The sequence below is a fragment of the Struthio camelus genome, chromosome 1 (assembly GCF_040807025.1).
Source record: "Struthio camelus isolate bStrCam1 chromosome 1, bStrCam1.hap1, whole genome shotgun sequence".
In the NCBI taxonomy this organism is placed as follows: Eukaryota; Metazoa; Chordata; class Aves; order Struthioniformes; family Struthionidae; genus Struthio; species Struthio camelus.
In genome coordinates, this window is record NC_090942.1 from 177,389,161 (window position 1) to 177,415,094 (window position 25,934).

The 25,934-nt window shown below is 37.7% G+C and overlaps 1 protein-coding gene across 30 annotated transcripts in view; it reads right to left on the reverse strand.

The window, feature by feature from the left end:
• LMO7 (LIM domain 7) overlaps positions 1–25,934 on the reverse strand; it is a 134,836-nt gene that overhangs the window by 86,110 nt on the left and 22,792 nt on the right. For all 30 annotated transcript variants that reach the window (XM_068929626.1, XM_068929624.1, XM_068929622.1 and 27 more), the window contains exons 2-3: positions 11,938–12,008; positions 8,266–8,335 (exon numbers count right to left, since the gene is read on the reverse strand). In XM_068929626.1, coding sequence (XP_068785727.1) covers positions 8,266–8,335; positions 11,938–12,008 — 141 coding nt within the window. The remainder of the gene's footprint in view (positions 1–8,265; positions 8,336–11,937; positions 12,009–25,934) is intronic.

The window sequence follows — 25,934 nt, forward strand, 5'->3', positions numbered from 1 at the left end:
ACATTTTTGGTTTTGCGGTATGGTCTATCAGAGAGCTGGAGTCAGATTCAAAATTTCATGTCTGCCCTGACCTCAGGGAAAGTCTCTTCAACTCTTCTGCTTGTGCTCTGCCTTCTGCAATTGCAAAAATGAAACAATAGTAAAGACCTCTCTGCTAAGTACTTTGAGATCCAACATTTTAAAAGCTTTAAGAATTTTCTTAGTTTAAAATCTCAAGGATAATGAGCAGATTTCTACAATGTTTCATAATTAACAAAGACAAAAAAAAAAGGTTGTATTCTCTGTTTTTCCTTTTAAATTAGGAATTTTCATGCTGTGGTTTATATGCTTATCATTCTCCCAAATTTGAAGCAACATCTGCTTAGGAGTCTGAAGTAATGGCAGCTGCAACTTCTTAATTTTACTGAAAAGCTACACTGATAATACAGATGTTAATATTTGATTGCATTTTTCATAGTACTGACAAAAAACTCTAAGATTCATTAACTTAAGAATTTTACACATTGTTTGATGGTTATATTTCAAATGCTACACAAGTCAAAAAGCTCTCTTCTCAGACTAATATATATTCTTTTATTTCCAGGAAACTTCTCTGAGCACTTCAGCTAGACCACTGATCAAAGGGGGGGGGGGGGGGGGAGTTCCCCTCCCACAGTAATTTCACCTGTCAGAACAAAACTAGATACTTAAGGTAGTAACAGCCATATAGAAATCCTCATCTAGTTTAAACACTAAGAATCTGAAGATGTTACGGCACTAATTTAAAACAATGCAATAAACATACCACTACGCAATAAAACGCTCCTCAACATTTAAAAAAAATTATACTGTTTGCCATAGCAGATGGGTTTCCAGCTAAGCGTAACATCAGGCTGGAACACCAGGAGGAAAAAACGCATGAAGAACATAAAAGAAAAAACACAGGTTGACATACTAAGTATTGTAAAATATCACTTAGAGTTACACTGGCCTTCCTGGCAATTAAAATTTACTCATTAAAAATCTCTTGCTTTCCACAGGAAAAACAAAACCAACACTTTACTGGAAGTATTTTGTTACCTGCAGCATAAAAAGGATATTCAATAAAGACAGGTAAATAACTACTACTGTAAAGAGAAAGCCAACCTCATTTTTGTCATTTGAAATGCTACTGAGCCTGCAGAAAATTTGCTGGGTGCCCTATAAAGGAAAGGGCACAATGATGGGAAGTTGGACCAAGTGCACACAATATGTGAGACATTCTTCGTTCACTTTCTCCCTATTCTGAAGTTTTAGGCATACTGCAGTTAAGTATAAGAATCACAAGGAACACTAATTGGTTTTGTAAAAGCAAAATCTGCATTCATGGAAGTAACTAGATTATGCCAGTAACTAGATGTCTTTTGAGAAATTAATGTGCATCGTCTTGTGTCTTGCCCTATAAGAAGCAATACTATAGACGGACAAATCAGCTTCTAGGTGAAAATGCATCAAATTTCACACTTAGCAGAAGTGCTACATATACACTTGCCCTTGACCTCTGAATTTACAGTCCAAAGACAAAAATCAAAAACACAGGACAGGGCTCAGCCATGAAGGAAATGGAAGGCAGGACTCGAGGCAGAGTTCACCACTGTTTTACTATTATGTGGGCTGGGACTTGTCAAAAAGGTTACTTAAAAACTTCAAAAGAAGAAGCCATGCTTCAAGTCACTCTACATTGTGCTTTCTCAGCATCTCCAACTCTCTCCTCACTGCAAAAAGGTGCTTTAGACAAGCAAACACAGCAAGTCCTCACATGGTTATTAGCTCATTAGTCAGCTCTCAACCAAAATTTATGAGGCTGGCCATTTCTTGTGAGAGATTTTGGATAGCATTAGCTTGAGCTATCTGTTTTTTCTGCTGTTTGGTGGCAAAGCAAGGCCAACATCAGTATCTTTTAGGTAACTTATTCCACATATTTACGTATTTGTCTTTTCTCATTTTCAATGAGGAATAGAAAGAAGAGTATGGGGAGGGGGGGCCTATTTTCCATTATTCACTTTCTCACACCACACAAACTGCTGTTAGCATTCCTAATGTTATCTAGCCCATGCTAGTCATATTCACAGATCAGAAGTTGGAAAAGATTTTTTTTTAAAGCTACAAAATACTAAAAACAAAACCAAACAGAAAACTCCCCTCAAAACACACCACAATGAGAAAAATAATAAAAGAAAAAAAAAAAAGGGGGAAAAGTCTTACAGATGAATAGAAAAAAGATACTGGATATGAAACTGGATAAACAAGAAAGGAGACCATCTAATAAAAATGCAAGACAACAGAAAGCATGAACCAGTATAAAGGTTATACTGAACACAAAAAGTTGGACAGCAGGAGATAATAAATGCAGTCAGGATTTTCAGCAGGAAGGGATGATTCCAAGGCACTTCAGAAGCAGAGCTACTTTAGGTGAGTGAAAAAAAAAGATATTTTTAATTAAAAAAAATCATATTAATATTACCATCACATTTTAAAAAGTGTTCTAAATTAAAGACTTAACTAATTCAAATTTAAATTATCTAGAGAGTGAGTTTGTAGCCAAGTCCTAAATAAAATATGCAAAATGAAAATTTTTATCTCAGTTGTATGGATTCTACCCCCAAAATTGTTTAAAAATGTCCTGTAAGAAAGTGGAAATTTGACATTGTTGTAGGAGACTGGCATTCAGATAACTGTATCAAGAAAACTTTCCCATATATCTTTTAATATATCAGAGTTATATCAGATATAAAAGATATATTTGGCTGGCTATATTTGATGACAGAAGATAAGGACGTACCAGGGCAGTTCCAACTTCTGCAAGGTGTTAGGCACAAAGGCTCAGAAAAATAATTGTAGTGGTAGCGTTTTAACTTCTCTGCCCTTGTCTTTATCTCTCTCTCATTTTGGTATATTTTTTCCTATTTCTCCCTTTTTACCTTTATTATTTCCTGCTTTATTGATTTATGATAATAAATCTTTATGTTAATAAACTCGATTACAAAGTGGCTTTTCTTCACTTTTTGTGTTCGCTCTCTTGGTGCAAGCGGAATAATTCCTTCTGATTTATTAAATGAGTAAATTATATAATATAGTGCTGTTATAGTACATTTCATTGCAGGATAGGGAAAGATATTTGAATACAGCACTTCTCAGAAGGGCACATTAGGCCTAGGTGAACCAGGAACATAAGTAGTTGAAAAAAATCTGTGTGGAAAACAATATTAAGATACTCTTCACCCCAAAAGATTCCCAATTCCCTAGTAGAATCAAAAAAATAAAAGTATATAATTTTCTGAATGCATATGGTCAAACCTGGGATAGTCGATAGATGAATGGTCTTTTGCTCTTGTGTGAAAGGTAAATGAAAGCTCACTAAAAAAGTGTCAGACCTGAAGTAAGGAACTTCTTGTGAATAAGATGTTTTGTGCTAATTTTCATCCAGCACTCAAACTGAGAGAGTTGGAAAGGAAAAGCAACAGCTCTGCTTGATCAAAATGAATGGCTAGTTAATAAAAAATAAACAAAACCTAAAAACACAGAAGAGTAATGGCACTTCATTTTAAATCCTATAAACCCAATAGCCGCCCAATACCATGTCTTTGACCATAGCCCCAGGCCTTCAACGTGACATGGTTCCCAATCACAGAGCAGAGTGTTGCACTTCCACCTTACTACCAGGATTTGCAAAGACAGATACATGGTCTTAAGACAATACTAGGAAGTTGCAAGGCAGGGTTCCCATGAGCTACTGCTTCCCAGCGGGGATATTGACTCTCATTCTAAATTTTCCATTTGAAATCAGGTAGCAACTTATGTTTACTACGCTACTGGTCATGCAGCTATTTCTCTTGAAATAAAAATCTATCTAGCAAGATCTATCAATGTAAGAGAGGGTTTTTTGTTTGTTTGCTTGCTTTTTAAGCATATCTTCATGACATAGGTCTATTTCATTTAAGTATGGACCAGAAGTGGATTTTTAAGGTAGGCTGCACACTTCCTAACTTGGACAGCGAGATCTGAGCCTCCACAATTCTCTGACTTTTCATTACACCTAATGTGTCCCTCCAAATTGACAAAGGACCAGGAACTGCTACTTTGTACCCATTTTGCCTGCCTACCCTGCAGCACTAGGGAAAAAATACCGACTTCTTATAAAAGTTGTGGATCTTTCAGAGTAAAAGTTGGAAGGAGAAGCAGAAATTAATTCTGCGTTCCCTAGAAATTATCTCAGTGCAACTCTTAAACAAATAGCATTCTCTCACCTTAAAAATAGTGGTGTTTAAGGAAAGCATTAACCTGGTCTATTAATCAAGCATTCAAACTTCTTTCCTTCAGTGTCCCTTCAGTTAAAAATAAAAATAATTTAAATTAAAAAAAAAAAAAAAGGCATACCATGTCCGAGCTCCCTGAACTCCTTTCAAGAAACCTAGACGAACTGCTGCACCATCTCAGAAGCCTTTTGCATTTTGTTAAAAATCAACCTGGAGCAAGTCTCATTTTTCTGCAACTACATACAGCTGGAATTGGTCCTTTGTACCCTGGAGCCTGCACGCCCCAGTGCTCAGCAGCTCAAGAGCTGCACCAACATTTCTTTGGTCGCCCATGGTGGCAAGCTAGCCTAGGACGGCTCCAGTGGCATCCATCCTGCTGCACCATCAGCTGAGCTCCATAACATGCCCTGAGTTACGGCTTGACCCACCCAGCAAACTGGCAATGATTTGGGACTCACCAACATGTGAGGCTCCCAGCTGCAGCAGTTCTGCAAAATATGCTGCGCTGCAGCAGGAACAGGAATTCCCAGCCGTTGTTTCCTGCTCATTGCAGTAAGGATAGAAAAGTTTCACACACTGGCCAAACTGACCTAAGAGCTTGCCGTCCCCCCATCAATGGATAGGTCTGCTCTGCCCTCTGTCTCCTGTTCCCACTGCTTCCTTGTGGCAGCTCAGGTATTTTGTCTTACCCCTTTGTGAATCGGTTCAGCTTTCTAAATTGTAAAATAAATAAATAAATGTGTGTGTGTGTGTGTGTATATATATATATTAAAGTTTAAAAAAATCGTTAAATCTCACACAAACTATGGGAGGCACACAGCTGAGAAGAGCAACAGAGACGTGGCACTGCAATAGCAAACCATCAGACAGATTTCACATCATGGCTGGGCTAAGTTTCCCTTCCAAGAAATGTTAGTGCAATCTCCCAAGCAAGCTGCAGCCCAACCTTTTTAGGCCAGTCTAAATCACGTATATCAGGTTATATAAATTTTTAAGTTTAACTTACTTAGCATTTTGGTCACTGAATGCCAAGTTTCACTTAGGTGTTTACTCATCAAAACACACGTATTTATTTATCATTCCATTATGATTATACCTGAAGCACTGTAATTTACACCCAAATTTGCTACACAGTAGTATAACCAAACTAAAGATGAAAGCTAAAGCTTATTTTCTGTTGTCCAAAATGAGTTTGGAATTTAGGTGATCCTGCTAATAAAAAAATCCCTGTTAGATTCCATGAGAATTATGATGTCACAAAAGCAAGTGACATATTAATTTAATTAAGCATTTACTTCATTTAAAAAAAAAAAAAGCACCTCAATTCCCTATTTCCACACAAAAAGTATAGCATAAAGCATTGCATATAAATGCAAATGTGTTGTTATTCAAATAGGCTTTCATTTCCTATTTTATTTTTTTTCCCCAAATAACCATGAAGTCAAAGAAGCAATACAATGAGACCACGCTGGAGATTTAACCAAACATGGTGGTTGATCATTTTGTTTCTGTACTGCTCAAGTATTTGAAGAGAGTATTTGACAACTTTTCTTAATATATATATATACATACACACACACAGCTAATATGGAAATCAAATACATTAACTCAGCCTGATGAATCCAGAGGATGAAGAACAAGAAACTGTAGGAAGAACACAATCAAAAGGTGTCTACAGAAAAGATATCACAGAAACTGCAAGACTCGCATTCAAGTCACAGTGAGAGGTAGCGAGAGCGAGCAAAAAACAAAAATTTAAGTTCAAAGAGGGTTTTAAGTTCATTAAGAAAAGAAGAAAGTCCCCCTACCAACTGTATTGGTAAAACTCATACAGATCCGGTGAACAGCAATTAATTTAAGACTAAAAAGGCATTGAATACAGCAGAAATGAAAGCCACAGAGGTATACACGAAGCCATGGAGAACACAATCTACAGGAAGATTCATGGAAGAAAACTTACGAATGATGAAAATATTTCCAGAACATAACAAGCAAGCCTACAGGATAATTTCTTAGCAAGCTGTACATTTAAGAGTACTGTAAACCTTATTCTTCTACACTTGAAAATAAAACAAGGAAATTACCAGTAAAAGTGTTTTACCCTGGGAATTGCTTCTCAAGTGGATCCTTTCCATCTCTAAATCCTATGGTTCACTGAGCATGGTATCATGAGGCTGTCAGGTACCAATGTTTGTGTTTCTCCAAATGCACAAAACCATAGTTTCTAATGTGAGTTTTACATGCAGGGATGAAAGTCAGTCTCCTCAAAGCTGGAAACCGAGTATGCTTCTCCCAAGTCTAGGGAAACAAACCTCCCTTCCCTCTCATTAAGGGCCTCATAATCACGATCTTCTGAAATGAATATATTTGCGTAAAACCTCTTCCATCAGTTAACACAAAACATCAGTTCTCCCAGTGATTTATCTTCAACTGCTATTTTAAGACCAATGATACCACTGCATAGTCTTGGTTTACTAGTTTCATTCACCCTTCTTCCCCTTTCTTTAATTTTTGCAGACTTGCAGGAACTAGAAACAACTGGAGGGAACAGTAATACACCACAAGTATGTGGTAAGAGATGAACTATACACCTAAGGAATACTCCAAGTTTTTGTATCTGGAAACAAATAAACAAGCAAATATGTAAAAATGGGAGTTCAAACAGTTATGATTCAAGACAACACTTAAGTCACCATAAAAATGAGATCTGTTCCATGGTTTTTTGGTTTGGACTAATGGCCACTTCAGAGGCCATTCAGGCAGTCAGACTAGCGATAGAATAACGGTGCTGTCTTCCCCGGGATGATTTTGGTTTAATTTGAATTCCTGCGTGGATGCCTCACAGGAAAAGAATGTGCAGCACTTGTTATTCCTGAGTCCAAGTTCCTGAGCTTTTCTGGGACAAGGGCAACTAACACTTCATGTGGTCATTTCATGTGGAAATGCACATTCTGAGCCTGCAACAAGCATGCCGCAAGTTAACCCAATCTTACGGCCATCAGCCAAGTCAACTACAGAATGCCTTCTTCTCTAGAGAGCTATATAGTTGACCAGCAAAAGCAGGCATTTTATTGGTTCATGCCTTTAAAATATATAATTACAAGTATCTGCAGATGTTTTGCATTCTACTCACATTAAGAAGTCAAATAACTTTCCCCAACATTATGATTGCATGCTTGCCATAAGGTGGAATGTTCTGCTTGTTACAAGAATCATGCACATGTCCCTGTTCACCTTTAAGATAAGAGCAACAGTTCTGGTTGTAGGAGTAAGATACATTAATGGTGACAAGGATAGCCAACAAGGCTACCTTCCAAGAAAAAAATGGTAAAGAAATAAATTTGAATCTTTTTTTTTTAAATGATTTTTTTTTTATGATGCCAAATGGCTACAAAATTTCTCCTACAGCCCCTGCAAATTTGTCAACAGCACATTGGAAATCCTTTGAGGTTACTGTGAAAATAAAATGATTCAATGTAATTATTTTTTTCTATGACAGACAATGTGTTTCACAGCCAAAATATTGTGAAATTTCTTAATGGAAGCCTAAAGAGAGATCTCTGCATCACCTGAGTTATTTTAGTGCAACCAAAGCTTTAACAGAGTTGGGGAAGAAGTAAATTCCCATTCCCTACTAGAGGGATGTCTAAGGTGGTTTGTGAATACAAATAGGATGATGGCCTTTAAATAAAGATGGGTAACGTCACATAGGTCTGTGCACAGGAGCACTTGTGCCGTTTCATATAGTAACAAACTGATTAAAATTACAGATCCGAATCACAGCACAGGTAATCTTGAGTTCTAAGTCAACGCAAAAAATGGCACAATTTTTAACAGAAGTGAAAATGGAACTAAAATACTGAAAACTTGGTAGGTTTCTGTAGTGCCTTTTGTTCTTATGCGTTCGCAAGACACCACTCATGGCGGGGGGGGGGGGGGGGATCAGAACTAGTAGAATTATGTAGATAATAGATCTGACATCATTACTTACCAAGCCAGCTATTGGAGTTGACAGGCGATTGATCTTCTTAACAATGCCAGGTTTGATCTTGTTAATCAAACTAAAAAGAAGTCACATGGATTTCTGTTATATAATCAACTGTATTTAAGCATGAATATCAATGTTTATTAAGAAATATTTTGCATCTATTGCTAATTTTAAGTGACTTGAACCAAGCAAATTTGAACATGTAAACCCAAATAATTTGCATCTTTTCATCAGTTTTCCAAAAAACAACCACCAAACAACAACAGATTGCAGAAGCAAAAACTAGGACAAGTCACAAAAATAAAGGTTGCTGAGAATAGCAAAGTGAGAAGGAAAGAAAAAGATGAATCAGAAATGCACAGTTAGCTGTAGGTAGAAACAAAGCTGTGTTTAGGCTACATGGGTGGCAATGTTAATCAGACTCAAATTTTCCACTTAAAGATTTTCTTCTAATAAAAGTTCTGATGTAGCAGATATTAAAAAAAAAAATCAGAATATTAATTTTCAATGTGAAAGTTGTGAAGTTCCCATAAGCATAGGAAATCAACTCAGTTTTCACACACTGTCGGTCCCAGTATGATATGTACAACCACCATTTTTGTTACATGACATGCAAGTCATGGTTTCAATCTCAGCCAGAAATATTTTTCCTCACATTATTGCTACTCTACTTTATCTAGAATTCATAATTAAACTAAGAAGATTAGATAGACAAACATATCACTGTTGAACACAGAAGCCTAAACGCGCATCTTGCCCTGCAGCGAGGATGAGGCAAAGATGCAGATGCACAGGATTCCTCATACCTGCATACTCTGGTTTTCAATCATGGAGGTAGAGAAAATCCGTGGTTCAGTTAAGTACATGCAGACCACAGGACCAACAGAGAACTAGGACCTCAGGACACCCTGTAGGCTCCCCATCTGCCTAAATACCTCTGTGGATTTTGGACTTACTCCCTCATCTTGTTGCTGCTTATCTGGCCAGTCCCTTTGCCCACACAAAGCATCAGTGAGGTTTTGTGATCTACCCACACCAATGCAAAGGACCCGGAGTTTAAAATTATATGTGGAGAAAGGAATTTTTCCACATAAAAAGCAAATTTATTTGGAAAACAAACACAAAGAATGGCATTTATGTGAACAAAATGGAATGGTAGATGGATTTCTAAATGCTTGCAGAAAAAGAAAGAATGGTTGCAGGTCCTGAGATTTCTAGACTCCATTAAATCATTTACTAAACAGAATACTTCTGATGACTTATCCACAAAAAAACAAACAAACAACCCCCCCCCAAATCGTTTTTGAGTAGAATTAAGAAGTGTTTTATTTTCCTTATGCATCATTTTTGTTAGCTTTAATGTACTTTAAAACATGAAATAGCATATAGCTAGGATAACTTTAATGGCTTTCTTCTGATAACGTATGCACAGGAGATCTACTGTACTGTAAAACAATATTTGTCAACTACTGGTCAGCCAACCGCCCAGCATGCACACTTGGTCATTCAGTGCACCAAACAAAGCAACTGGGCTGCTATAGGAATATGGTGGAAGTACAAGTCTGATCTGCTGCAGTTTCACGTCCACAGATAATCTCTCCCTGGAAGCCAGAAGTAGCCATGTCAGAGCTGAACCAGGGTAATACACAATGCTGGGTCTAGTTTGCCTCTGTTACTCAAGATCTTGCGTTCTATTTACTTCAGTGAAAATCAGACATCTGAAAAACCTTTCCCATCTTGCTCTTTTCTGCTTCTATAGAATTTCTGTGAAAACCACTTCTCCTTCTACCTCAAGTATGTCAAATTTAAAACGATATAGGAGGACAGCTATATGATTTAGTGCAAGATAATTAGGCATATTTTCCTTTAAAGAATGTTGTATGCCTCCTAAGGCAAGCTGCTCAGCTGAAGAAATTACAGGATGTTTTTTCTTGCATATGGCTATTAATTACATATAAATTTAACTGATTTGCATTTGGCAGATGGAAACTCACATTCTTTTGCCAAAGAAACGTCAACAATGAAGATATCAGAGGAGCAGGACATAGTGTTTTTAAGAACTGGCACTGAACTGCTATTTAAGTGTTACAGCCAAACATAATACACACATCCCACTAAATACGTACCTGAAGTAGCTCCTCTTAAAGTATAAACTATTTTATTACAACATTCAGTCTAGCTAATATTTTATTACATTAGTAATGAAAATACAATTTTCATTCTCTACAACAGCATTTAATCTTCAAAATAAATCAACTCCATTATATGAATGAATCCCTGAAAGATGACTGCAGAAGTACTAGCAAAATAGGCTGAAAGAAGTGCCCACGGAGAAGAATAAAGGACAGAACAGACAGAAAAGGCAGTAATATTTGCAGAAGGAAGGATGCAGGAAAGTTGCATATGTGTATTTACTTTGGTCACTTTTCATACACACTAACAAATTCAAAAACCTTCTGAAAGTTAGCTTGGATGAAAGTAACTGATGTAAGAACAGCTCTGAGATTCCAAGGAATTTTTAAATTTCCTATGGAGACCTCTTATGAGACTTCTCTCTTACTGGCATTCAAATGACATTTATACCTGCCATACCTTAAAACCCTAAGGGGTTAGCACAGCTTGCAATCTTGGAATCTTATTCTAAATAAGCATAAAACCAAATACAGATGCATGGAAAAGACCTGACAAGTGGACATTTTACACCTCTGACTCAGTCTACCAACCAAACCAGGTAAGTCCCATTATTGCCAAGCCTATAACATATAAGCACAAGGCAGCTTTTTTTTTTTTTTTTTTTTTGAGAAAAACAGCCTAGAAAAGGCTGAGGTCAGAATACTGTTATTGAAATTTGTAATTAAGTCAGTCCAGAAAGTACTGAAACCAGGACTGCATATGCACATACACATAAGTGTATTTCGACATTATGCCAAGACCCAATCCCTTTATTTTATCATCTTAAAGTGCTTGTTGAAAAAATATGTATATTTTTATAAAGTATGCATATCCCTAAATGCCACCCAATGCCTCTGAGATACTCAGAGGTAGTCACAACTGCTCAGAAGACCAAATAACCCCTTCTCATACCTCATACTGAACAACAGTATTAGTAAGCAATAGATACATGAAATCATGCATGCTATCTTTAATAAACAATTTCCTAATATTCACTTCTGAAATGAACTGCTTTTTGAAAAGAAAAGGCATATGGCAGGGGATAGCTTACATGATTTAGAGAACAACCATCACAGGTAATTTACAGTAACTTTTTTTTTTTTTTTTTAAACTGAAAAGAAACAATGGGTATACGGGTGACCATGTGCCTTGATCACAACACCCCAGCTGCACCATCTTGCACCAGCTGAAAATAAAATCCAATGATACTATGCGCATTATAACCAACAAAATTTATCAGTTGGCCAGAGGATCAACACGACCCTCTAGCAAACACACGAGGAAGCATGTGGGACAACACATGGAATATGTAGTGCTAGAAAGAGGATTCTTGAAAAGCGTTCCCCTCCTCCCCGACAATAATAAACACATATAACAAAATTTAACTCCAAAATGATTCTTAAAAAAAAATAAAAAAAAAAATACAGAAACAAAAGACCAGAAAGGCAAACAGCCAACTGAGGTCAACCTGAACAATTTTTACATAGATAAAACAATACTCACTCGCACAACAGGACTCCATTTTCTAGAGCTGCTCGAAAGTCTTTGGTTCCAAAGCTCTTCCCAGTAACTGTCTATAAAAATAAAAATTGGGAGTTATTTTGACACATACATACACAAAACCAGCCCAAGCCACAGTATCTAGGAAGTATTACTACAGATAACTTCTTCCATTCAACACTTATTGCTTTTAAAAATTAATAAAGTTACAGATAATAGGAACTAAGTTTTCAAAAAAAATTCTTTATGCTTCAGAAAAAGTCAAATCCAACATCTTCAAATAGTTTCCTTCAGTGTAGATGAATCTTCCACTTAATTCTGTAGGAATAATTATTATTTGCTAATACAATAACCAAACTGGAAAGCATAACAAATTTGAAACGACAGCAGGGACGGGGAGTGCGTTTTATCTCCTATTTCATTTTACAGTGTCTATGCTAAAGGTACACAGCACAAAGTATTTTAATAGGTGTTCTCTGCACCTAAGGCACTTTGACAAAAGTTGTGGTCGTTAAAAAAAAAAAAAAAAAAGCGCCTCTGTCATTGACTCCCTCCGTCTCAACAGGGCCCCTCATCGCAGTACCCTTCTCAAGTCTGAACTCATTTACATTCTGGATCCCCCTCAAGGGCCCGTGTCTCTTGAGGGGATCAAATTTGGCAGGTTTCTTAGGACCAACCCACAGGGAAGTGGGAAATATTTCAGTCCAAAAGAGGGTTTTAGCCCGGTTGTGTCTAGGAATCAAACACTAAGAAGGGCATTTCTTCATGCTTAATTTAGATATCTCCAGGTTCAGTCACCTGGTTGTTATGAACCTCCTCTTGGGGATCCTGCATGTCCTCAATACCGCACAGGATTTTAGGTACACAAATGAAAAGTGCTGAGGAATGTGTGTGTATCCAAACCAAAGTTACTGGTTACCACGACAGTTAGGGAAATTAGTGGTGTAGGAAATTATCTTTGGTTCGTGCTTGCTTGGTAAAAGGGCAAGGGAGAGGAGGTAGCTCTTTTAAGAGCTCTTAAATTATCACCTTATAATTTTTTTCCTAAACTGAAAAAAAACCTGAAAAAAAACAGAAATCCTAAAACTTGAACAATTAGTTTTTACGTAGGTTATTTTTAATCCAGTAATTGTAATTTTAATCTCCCTACTTAAAAAAAAGATAAAAAGATCTTTTGGGTTTAAAGCTTTATTCTAGGATTTAACAAATAATGAGAAAGAAAGAATGATGACAGATCAACTCAATACATGAGATATTTCAACATTCAGTTGGGGGAAAAAAAAAAAAAACTTTTAACAATAAAGAATGTTACTGATTCCCCTGGATGAATTGCAGTTCGTACAATTTTCTAAAGAATCAGACTGTTGTTAGAAGAAGAGTAAGTGTTGCATCTTGGTGATATCATTTTGAAGAATCATTTAAAAACACAGCATCTCAAAATTACTGCTTTCTCAAATAAAATATGGTCTTTTCCATCCAAACTTGTGCAGAAAGTTGCTACATTTTGTGATAATAATTTTGAGGAAAGTAGCCCCTGTAAAATGGCATTAAAAGCTTAAATGCAAGTATCTGAGTTCCCTAGGTTAGCTTATAAATTAATTCCCCTCATGCTACAAATAAGAAATTTAAAGTTTGCATGCTATAGAATAGAATTGTGCTATTACGGGACCTAGAGGACTAGGTCTAGCTTTGGGGTTGTGTTTCAAACTCTACTCAATTTGCAGAATCCAAGAAGTTATTCTCATTTTAGAGTGCCCTCTGATATCTAAGGTCCTACACAGTGCAAGTGTTTGATTTAATACAAACGATTTACAAGTCCTGCACGCAGCAGAAGGCAAGATGCTTCCTTCATGTAATGTCACTGTGCTAGAGTTGGGCCTGTCCTCAAGCTGGAAAGCCTTATGCATCTGCAAACAATCTTCAGGTTCAAATTCCTTAATAATTTAGAACTGCACGTACCTAAGGAGGTCAATGTCATTGAAGACTCATACTTCAGTGTAGGCCCTCCAAGACACAAAAGTGGTGCACAGCAGTACATCCCATAGTCTCAAGGCGCATGCTATGCTTGTTTCCAAATAAATAAAAAACACTCTCATTCGCCAAAACAGTGGAGTGGAACATTTCTGACTACCACAAAGTGTTCTGGCACATGACCTCAGCCAGCTAGAAGCCACTCTCAAACTATAAGCGAGTTCAAGTTCAGTACAAGGTTGCTAGTATTAGACTTAATTACCAATTAATATAACATGCTTTTACACTGGAAGAGTCTCACCTAAACTATTCGTGGTAGCCTACCCAGATCTGGTAGATAGGCTGGAGCTGTCGGACTGATCTTGGGACTCTGAAGACAAAGTGTCAGTACGGCCAAAGTAGGTTTTGCTAATACTGACTTTCAAAGGATAACTAATAATAAATAAGTAATTAAAAGGTATTTTCAGGGATCAATTTAATACTGATGGCTGGAAACCGAAACACCAAATTGCACAACATGGTGAACTTGTTGATGTCACAGAAAGAAGTACTCCATTTTAAAATCAAGCTTCATACAGAGACGGAGAACTTTTCTGAGAAAGGACTTTCGTCCAATTTATACATGCTGAAAGAGATCAAGCACAGCTATAACTGTTAGAGTCTATATAGGAACTAGGTATCATTTAAAAACAAAATAAAACCCCGAAACACTCATTGACTGGCTCAGAGTTCCCTAAGTTTTGAGGACTTGAGTAAGACTAAATGAATCCCACAGATATTACATCTTCAAACAACGTCTATGACTTCTGAGTCACTGTTTATTCATTAAAGCAGGTTTTACTGGGTCTGGTACGCTTATGTAATAGATATAATTGATTTTGGACATTTTTCAACCACTTGGACCGTGTAATCCACCAAACAATAAAGGAAATATCTCACAAAAGCAATTTTATCCATCTTTGAACATCACCTCTTTACAATTGTAAGTCTCTCTTCTCTCTTTCATGTATCTGCCTCCTTTTCTGCCTGTTTAATAGACAGAGGCCAGTGACTTAGTTAAAAGACTATATAATAAAATCATACTTAACTGCTACTATAAAACAATTTTATTTAATTTTTGGAAGAAAGCATCCCCTAAAACTTTGGTAACTTGCAATTGCCAGGTCTAAGCAATTTATGGCAAATAGTATGCAAATCAAGTCTTTACATAAATTTAAGTATTTTTTAAGTCCTTGCACATATAAGGCTAATTTATCTGAAAGTTTGCTGTAACTTCTGTAGGAAGAGGCAAATCAGGAAGAAATATCCAAGATTAACTACTCTGAACATGGCACAAAATTGAAATCATGACTAGACTGAACAAAAAGCACAATGCACAGAAGAATATATTAATTACAGGCCTCAGGACAAAAATTAACACTGAGTACACTTCTTTGGCCTGTCCCACTGAAGCACAAATGCAGCTGATACTAATAGTCCCTTCTTGCTTTAAAAAGAATTAAAAATGCAAAGGTTTTTTGATGCTAATAAAAACATTAATGGAGTTCATGTCAAATTGCTTCCACGGTTTACATCAATACGAAAGACTTCTCTTAGAAAGGCAGTTTTCCTGCAAGATTGTAGAAGCCTGTAGAAACCTGTAGGTTTGCTTCTCATACTTACATAGACCACAGGTCACAAAACATCCAGAAGCAGCAGGTTTCTCCTTTTAATTTTGTTGTGGAAAAACACCAAAGCTAGACTCTCCCCAGTCAGCCCAGTTCTGATCTCTCACTCTTATTGAGAGCTCCCCTGGATATGGCCCCATCTAGACTGTATCAACGCAAACCAAGCAAGGACCCCCCACACCGATTTGAGAAACGCTAATTGCATCAGCATAAAGTGCACTACTCCCTGATGTAGGGCTGCAGGTTAGGGATGGAAGATTCAAGATAGATACTGAACAGAGTATGACAAACGTCCTGAATATTGGGTCACACAAGGATCTCACTGGGCAAGCGATTAATTAGGCAATGACCTCAAGGATACTAAACTGATTTATGAACCTCAGGTCCCCAGCTCAGCCTGCAGCAAGAAGAGTCAAGTTTATCATGCTGTAGAAAGGGCTGCTAATGTGCTGTTAAAAAAAAAAAAAAAAAAAAAAGAAAAACAAAAAACAAACTAGCACATCAATACAAATCTGATATTGTGGTAGCCTCCACTACAGAATTACAGCTATGCATGCCAGCTTCCCTATATCCTGTCACAGTGCCCCCCTAGGCAGAGCTGGGTCTGTGCCAGTAACTCAAGAAATGAGAAATCACCTTGCATAGGCACCGATGTCTGAATTATTGCCTTGCTAATGGCCTTTTTCCAATTACCTACAATTTGGATCAGATTACAATGCAAATTGCTCCATCATTACACAATCCTTGCGTTACATATCTCCATTTCCAGCACTCATTTGGCTCTAACCACCCTTATCCGATATATCACTCCAGAATGGTACTCTTACTGTGCACAGTGAGATGCTCAAGGAGATATGTACATTATATCCACAGACAACAAGCCAGTGCTGAGGAAACTCACAATACTCTTAAGTTTGTACTGTTTAGCAGGACCTAGGAGTAAATGTACGACACGCTCACTGCAAAATCTTTGAGTCCATTCCATTTTATGAACTTTCATTGCTAACATGCTCTACCTTGGCTCAACATATTTTGCCCTTTAAGATCTGTCAGAAATGAAGAGGTCCGTAACATGCCAATAGCAGGGATTCTTCCTGCTCGTCCTTCCTACAGGAACTGGTGGCTCTCCTGGACTGTGACAATGGGGCAGGAGCTTTGTGGGGAGCCTTCAGATACACTACCTAAAGACCTGTGACAGTTCCTGCCTCCCCCCCTTTCACAGCTGCCTGTAGTCCTTTCTTAACATCATGCTAGAAACGAACTTGTCCTTGAATGGTGAAAGTGGCAACTGTCAACAAAAATGCTACTGCTGTTCTTTGGAAAGATAAGCTTATGGTGTTTGGCCTTTTCAGACTTTCCATCCAAACAGACTTCTACTCTCAGTGGTTCTTCCTCTTTGAATTTCTTAAAAAGTCTAACATGGCCATAATTTGCCGCAGCAGGAAATTAATCTCTCAGAATCCTTCCCAGATGATCAGCACAACAGGGCAGACAATCGGGACCATATGCAGTGGCTTGTTGTACATGCAATCCTGAACACACAAGTGACAAAATCAAGCTAGCCACCACGTGAGCAGAACGCCTTTTGCTTGACAGCAAACAGCCCAGCCACAGCAGTTACTAGTTCTCTCAAAGTCAAGCAGCGGAAAAGAGTGGATTATTTCTAAAGCAGGCCAGATCTGTATTCTAGACTACGGGAAGACATACAGAAAGTGTCTGCATTTGTATCTTCCCCTAATAAGAAAACTCTGCTGGCATTTCACCTGTTAGCTGGAGGAATGCCTGGTCCAAAACAGTCAAGGCCAAAGAGGAAACCATTCTGGTATCTTCCTTTCCAATCACAATTTCCACACAGTCTAGCAGACACCTGAGATGCCAACAAGTGCTCAAGAACCTGGTCGCCACAGCTAGTTTACAGGGAAAGCCTCTAACAATGAACTTGCAACACTGCCTACCCTAACAATGTTACAGGAGTCAAGACCAACACCTGGATTTCTAAGATGACAAAGGGAAGCTCCTCATTTAAAGTCCTCACAATTCACTGCTAAAATCCGTGACAGGCATGACTGCATTGAGGAAAAGAGCTGGGGTGGCAGGAAATAGGAAGAAAAATGCCTATCAAGAAATCTGCTGTATAATCTAATTGCATAGCAAAAGTAAATAGGCTGGAAGAAATGAATATTTTTGCCATTGGTCATTTATGCTGGTCAGTGTGAACACTCCCTTCTGTATCCATAACACTTCTGGTTTTTTTGATTGGACTAATTCCTGCTCTATTTAATGCAAAGTTGTCCTGTTTTACCCCACATTCCAAATCCCTAAACACGATTCCAGTTCAGGGGATGTTGAAGTTTTCCAACCTTCAGCCAAAACTGCCTTTGAGAACAAATCAGAACAGACATTTATAAAAGGAAAAGACTATTTACTGAAAAAGTATTACTGTTACTTTATATCATCATCACAATGATGGGGGTCTCACTGTGGTATGCCTTCTGAAAACGACATGCCAAGACTCTCTAAAGTACATACCATTAAATTTTTTTACAAAAGACGAACAAAAACAATGAGCAAAGGGAAAGCAAGGAGGCAACACGATTACTGGTATGGTAGGTATGAGAAGCATAGGTCACTGTTCATCAGCTGCTTAGACCCTGAATGTTTTATATGTAATTTGGTAGAGGAGTTGACAAAAATCTGAGGTATGGCAGTGAAATTTTTCCTCCACTATTTACAGTAAGGTCTCCCTGGCTTAAGAAAAAAGCACTGCAGAAAAAGCAAGGATATTTCCAAGAAACATTTGGGATCAAACAAAGCCAGGCATCCCACAAATGCTAGCAAGATGTTGTTTATACTGATGACTCTCCTGACAGGTGTCAAATTAAGAGAAGAAACATACATTATTTTGTTTGCCTAATTAAAAAAAAAAGAAAGCCTTATTGTAGATACAGACTGGCACTATAAACTAAAAGGAAGGTGCTTCCAGTAGGACATAAAACTTGCAATTGCAAAGTGAAATTTGAATGACAAATCAATTTAAAAAAAATTGAAATTTGAATGTAACGATATAAAATTGAAATAAATTAGATAACTATTAGTTCTGTAAATGGTTTACATGTAAACTAGTTCTAAAGCTGCCATTCTAATTGATACATGCCCATTTCAAATTTAGCCAAACATTTACTCACATGTATCTGCAATTAATTTCAGTCAAACAAAAGAGGACATTTATACTTCTTTCTGAAGCAATAAAGTGTAACATTATTTTAAAGTTTGCCAGATGCAAACTGTACTCTAGTTCTTCTTAGTTCGTTATAAAAGAAGAGTGGCAGGGGACACCTTAACCTTAGATGCTCCCAGTTAAGCAGAAAAATTGAAAAATTAAAGTCATCGTGAGAAAACACCATCCCAAATGCTCAATTTATCCTTAAAAAAACCACTGCGTTCAATAAATATTCAAAAATTGAGTTACTGAAAGATACCTTTTCAAAGCAACTCAAATTATTATGGTGGTGTTCTACAGTTTGGCGACACTTTCCTGCTGCAGAAAAAGAGTTCAGCCTACATGGAGAATGAAGTTTATGAAGGTATAGTTTTTAAAACTGAAATAACATAAGAAGTGGTGTACAGAGATTCCATTCTCACTGCTTAGGTATTTTAATATCTGTTTCATAACATTTCTGCTTCCCTTTTAGCCAAATTTTTTTAATTCATCTGTTTTGAAACTAAACCATTCCATATGCCATTTCTTAATCTTTTCTGAATCATTTTCTTCTTCAGCGCTGCACTGGTTGTTACCTGAGCTAAAGTCATTAACAGCTTTCTGAACTGGGGACTAAACGATGAAGAGATAAATGAATTTGTGCATAGCTGTGTCGCAGTTAGACTACTCTATAGCGTCAACACAGGTAATACAAGGAAGACAAGAGAAAAGGTTGCTCTGGACAAAAAAAAAAATAAATAAATAAACCACCACTCTGAAAAACTCCTTGGGAGGTTGAAATAAGAAGTCTGGGAGGCGGGGGGGACAGCAACAAAACATCTTACAAAGGAGAACTTGTGGGAACACCAAGACGACGCATACAAACACAACGGCAGGAGGTGCTTCTGCAGAAAGGAAACTGCCTGAGCAGTCAGAAGAAAACCATGAGCTGCCTACTGGCTTGAGGCTGGATTAGAGCTGCCTTCCGCGCTCTCTCCCTCATCCCCAAGCGACGGGTTCACATTTCAGAAACGCACTGGCTCCTAATCACCTGAGCTCCTTTGCGCTTTTTACTATTATACTAAAAACCTTAATAAAACCCACATCCAGCTTCCCCCACCCCAAAACTACCACTGCAATTGAACCATGGGTCCCAAGTATCAAAAAAAAAATATGCCGTAGGTCTGTTTCCACAGCGTGGTGGAGATAAGGCTAGCATTTGGACTTTGTTCAGATTTGTGAGGTTTAACACGCACATAGATCCAGTGATTCAGCTGCCTGACAGACAGACGGTACATGACTAATGAAGTGACTGGCCACGCTCCGTCACCAGGAACTCCAGTTCAGACAGCTGATGTAGGTGGAAGGAGGAAAGAAAAGAGGAAGGAAAAAGAAAAAAAAAAAAAAAAAACACACACACACAGAACCACAAAACCCTCTGTAAAATCTGTCCATACCATTGCTTTTCCTAAAGAGGGGGAAAAAAAAAAGTTTATGATGAGTGAAACAGCACTTTGATTTCAGATGAACGAGAACAAGATGTTTTGTTTTTACATGTTTCAATTACAGTAAAATAGGGCATTAGTTGAAATATTAATGTTAGAGATACTAAAATCACATTTGCCTAACAATATTTACGTTACAATATTTACTAAATATTTATATTTTTAAAGGACTACAGCAAATACAAACTTAGAAGTTTTTGCTGCAGAAGCACTAAAATAACATTTGTCTAACATTTTAATCCATTAGTATTTTAACTAATGTCTTCCCTTCACTGTAACTGAATCTTCAAATATTTTGTTCTTGTCCTTTTCAAACCTAAGGTTAACACAAACTATAAAAAGTCTTCTGATGCTCAGGTTTCCTAAATTTGTAGCTCAGTCTTGCTATTATTGTAAATCCAGGTCAGAAAGTATATGCTGCGAATTTCGATACATGCTTTCAGCTCATCAGCATTTATTTTGTAGGAAGGACTTTAAAAGAAAGCAGCATCTTTGCCTAAACTGATAAAGAAAAATATGCTAAAACTCAGCTATTTGCAAACAGGTCTCCCTTGACATTATGCAGATGAGAGAGAGACAGACAGACACACACCTAATGAAATAGCCACAAACAGAACTGTAACGCAGGACTGAAATGTGCTATCTTTCACGCTTAAACTGCTTTACTAGTCCTAGGAGTATTTAACACTTTGATTTTCATATATTTTAGTTCTTTAACACTGTAAATATATTGGTTGTGCAGAAGGGAACGTCAGTGCCATGAGCTAACCAGCGACAGAACCGTAAGATTTTATAGCAATATTCAACAGAAGGAGGAAAAAAAAAATCAGATAATAGAATATGCACACAATAGGGAAAGGCTTTAGGTGTAATTGCTTTTCATGGTTAGAGAGGTTATTCATGCATGTAAGTCATTTCTTGTTATTACTGGAGCTTTTTCAGTCTTTTTGGTTTTCCAGTTGTTACTGGAAGCAGCATTTTCAGTGGCATACTGAGACATCCGAGTAAACTTCGGTCACAAACATTCGCCAAATCCCCTCTCTCAGGCACGTACACACATCCAGTTTGGGGAATCAATAACGGTCCAAAGCCGTTTTCTCTCCCGCCTCCACATTCCCGGACTTTTACATCTCCTTCTAGATATGCAGTTTTCCATTCCATTTCACTAGGTTTACTTAGCTCATTAACAAGTCAACAGATGGACAACGAGCGAAAAAAGTGCTCGGAAACTAACATTTAACAGGGTCAGAAGACACCATAAAGACAATTAGTGTCACATACAGAGTCTGGAAAAAATAGCAGTGACACCAGTTTCCAATAAACTGTGGCACCTTGCATTTATTGTGGGGCCTAAATGAGGGCGTTTAGAAACGTCAACATTATCTCCCAAGGGTTACGCAGAAATAAACCATTAGGTGGGAGCTGCAGAGATTAATGCTGACTTTGCTGACATCCGCTGTAGAAATATAATGCTCTTCTCTTGATTTGGAGGACCTTTTAGGAAGGATTAGATTAAGAGGACCTCACTGATACTACTTCTTCAAATCCAAATAAAAGCAAGGCTTTGTAAAGATGTCGAATGCTATTATGTTTACTTTTCTTATTTAAAAACTACAAATAAGCTTTTAAGAGGTAAGAGTGAGTAACCAGTAGGAGAAGCTGTATGGGACAGTGAAATTAAGATAAAAATCATTTTTTACGAATGTTTTTTAAATCTGAAATGTAAAGGAATATAAAACGCAGACTAATAGTTATATTGGAATAGTTGAAATACACAGTTCGTGTAGCTAGTGACTAAGGTGGGAGTGAGACTTCTGAAGGCTCCATTTCCCAATGCTTGTAGCAATATATCACATTATAGCTAATGAGCTCCTATACAGCAGCATTACATGGCAGAGAGCGTTGCTGCTGCCACACAGCACCACCTAATGAGAGACGCTGGCTATAGCGTATAACCAGGGGCTTTATGCTTGTACGTAGTCTCTTTTCCTTGGCAGGAGATGAAAGAAATTGCCTCTGGCAGAGAAATTAAATAATTGCAGTCAGCAAAGGAAGGATGGCTAGGAAGGAAATTGAAGTCCACGGGAGCTGCAAAAGCATGGCTCATGTCTGAAAAAGAAGGGAGCAGAACTAGAGGAGAACTGGAATATTGGTCTAGGCAAAGGAATAAGGAAAGCAAACAAAAAACCAAAATACAAAGGAGAGAACCTGTACAATAATCAGCTGATTATTCACTACTAAAAACTTTATTATTAAAAGTCTTTATGCTAATGCATAGGGTTTTGTTACATATATAACAACATTTTTAAAAAACGTACAGGTTTGAGTGTTATCTAACTGTCCAATAACTAATCACACGTCTAGGTTTAAGTAGTAATATAACATTCTGAAACAATCACAACGTTAGTTTAAGTTCAGTAAGCTTTACTGACCAATTGGAGTTCTAAATGTAAAAGGTGTAGAAGGACCTTTTAAAGCGTGATGAACATTTCCCAAATTATTGGGGCGTCTATAACGTTCAGAGAACCTCTAACTGGGAAATCACACAGCTTTCAGCTTTTCTAGGGAACCTGTTCCTACTACCTCTCCTTCAAGATCATTCTATAATCTCACAGTAGATATGGTTCCAACCTGAGTAGTAGCCCGCACCATTCATCTATTATGCTTAGATCCCCCCGCCCTGAGACATAACTCTTCCTATTTGAGGCCCATCTGCCTTTACAAAAAAAATCAAATCTCATTTCCAAGAGAAATCAGGGATCAGGCTGCCACTGACCTCAAAAATCAGGACTTCACCCTACTTACATGATTCAAATATGTCAAGACTTACCCTTTTGTCAATACTTAGTGCAAAAATTAAATGTACATCATTCCTCAGAAGGAATCAGATCACTTTTATTGCTTTCTCTAGAAATTCATCAATAAGTCAACATCATTCTAGTAACCTGGGGCCAAGATCCAGCTTCAACATTAGCAAGGTTACTCTGGAATCACAAATAAAGACTGCGTCCCCCACCCAGTGGCAATTTCTCTGCTGAGCGTTGTTTGCTTTTTACTCTTCTACAACGATACAACGTGATTTTGCAACACATATAAGCAGAGTTGACTGCAGGATCAGTGCCTAACGCTTCATTGCCTAAAACTGAGACAAGACGGAAAGGCCCCTCTCTTTTGCACCGCACTGGCCTGTCGTCTGCCTCCTTCCCATCCGAATGTTTCGATGTGGTCAGCATTCGGGTATTTATTAAGCCAAATACACCACGAGCAAACTCTTGTTCTTGGCATTTCCATTTGTGCTAGGAGAAAAGAAGCGCTTGCAGCTGTCAAAGCTGTAGGCAGGCCTGCCTACGGATTAACTGCTGGACTTGAGTTGAATTAAGGTGAAAGGAAGGGAACAAGAGACTGTGGCCCAAAAAGGAAGCGGCGAGCAACCAACTGCTGCGGCTGCTGCAGAGGAATCTCCCAAAGCCTTCCCCTTCCGATCTTTCCCTTAAATACCCTTCCTGCTCACTGCTCAGTACTTGATTCAGACTGAGTGTTGATATGATCCCAATGTTACCAAACACCTCCAACGCAACACTTCTTACAACCATTTCATTGCTTCACTGCAAGTGTAGTTTTCTTGTTTATTTATTTTTTTTTTTTTTAAAGGAGTCAAACTGGTTTGACAGAGCACTTACCTCGATCACAGGGTGTGTTTAGAGGAACCAAAGATAAGATTGACTATCATAGCAGTTACATATGGTTGCTATGTACAGTGCCCAGAGGTAGGATTTAATTACTAGTTGAAGGTAGCCAATCCCCCCCCCCCCATTACAGAAGACAATAATTAGCTTGTATTTATTATTACATCCTCACAAATGTTAATGTCTCTATGTAAACGATTCCATACCCTGCAAGGGTGAGGCTGATTTTTTCCACGCAGTTTTCACATTCACTCCATTTAAACATTTAAAAGGTGAATCCTCAGTATCACTGAAACCAAGCCCAATTTTTCAGTATCATTAGAAAATACCATGTCACCAAAAAAAGTCATACATTCTTCTCTGAAGAGGAGAGAAAAGATTTACGTAAATCATTTATCTGCAAACAGCTGATACATGCTTCCTCACAGAAAGACACTGGCCTAAAGTCCTACACAGAAGAAACACAGGGCTTCCAAGCTGTAGTGGGCTGGCTCACTTCTCCTCAAGTAAACTCCTCTGATGAAACGATATATAAAGAAACCCCACAGAACACACACTAAAAAGCACTAAAAGGCAAGAAGGGAAAACATACCAGAAAAAGTAATATTCAGAACTATAAAAGACTCAGTCCTAATCATCTGTAGTACGATGGTTATGTCATGGTTATATTTTAATACACAGGAAAGAGATCTTTTGGGTTATACATGCATCTACTATTGGGGGTGTTCTTCATTTCTCGTTTAACTTCCTTTTGTCTTGGAAAAAAAAAAAAGTGTTAAATGGGGAAATATCATCTATAATCCATAAATGCTTTCTCACAGATGGAGAATATCTATGTCACGAAACACCGAGTTTTCCTTCTACTGTAGGCAAGATGCCTACAGTATTTCACGTTCAAGGCACAAGGGTTTCTATGAACAGCTGCCTTTTGGAGCTTGCAGACTTCAAGAACGTCTGAAGTTTTGCCTAGCAACTGAGACAAAGCGCAGACTACTGGCACTTTAAACATTTCCCTCTATACATATTTCATGAAGTTATGCCAATTGCTGAAGACCGATCTGGTAAATAATTACCATTTCTCTACCATGATTTTTATCATTTATTTACAGCTCAGTAGAGCAGTTGAAGACATTTGTTTTCGTTGTGGTAGGAGAAAACTGACAAATGTTTTTAACATTAGGTCACTGCTTTGTTGAAGCCGAGTGATGTCTGTGTTTCTTCATTCGAAACCAAATTGAGAAAATAATGTATTTTGCATCAGCAATGCTGTTTCCAATGCAAGGTTTAATTTTATTTGAGGGCATCACCAAATTATGCTCTTCATTGGACACACACCCTCAAACATTTTCTGTTAGAAGAAAAAGTTGGACACATGCTCAGCTTGAAACTACTTGCACGGTATTTACAGAAGGAATTATCTCATTGGATTAAGTGAGTTGTTCACCTCGCCCAGCATCCTCTGTCTGGCAGTGACCTGTACCAGGTATCTCAGCGTGCTCACAGGGTGGGAGGACAGTAGTAGGATACGGAAACTCATGGTCAAATAAAGCTGGAAATAGCTAAAGTGTTAAATCATCTCTATGCAAGTTAGAAATAAACACGAAACATTCCCTTTTTCAGATGCGGTCTCAGTTTTATGAAACAAAATAACGCATTTTGTCCAAGTTGTACTATAACATATTTCATCTGTAGAAAGATTAGGTCAGGAATCATGAACCAGTCCAAAGAAATTCTTGCGACTCAATTTATGATAAAAGTTGGTCACTTATTTATTTAAAAGAAATGGCAGGAGGATACGGGACTAGTGTACAACGACTGCTTCCCAAGTATGAGCTACAGTCATAAGCTTAGGGAAAACAACTACATAATGACACGAAATACAAGCATCCCATGTTTTTTTTAATCACAAAGGTAGAAGTCTGCAAAATTTTAGTACAGTACTCCTGAATATATATCAATTATGCAAACTAAA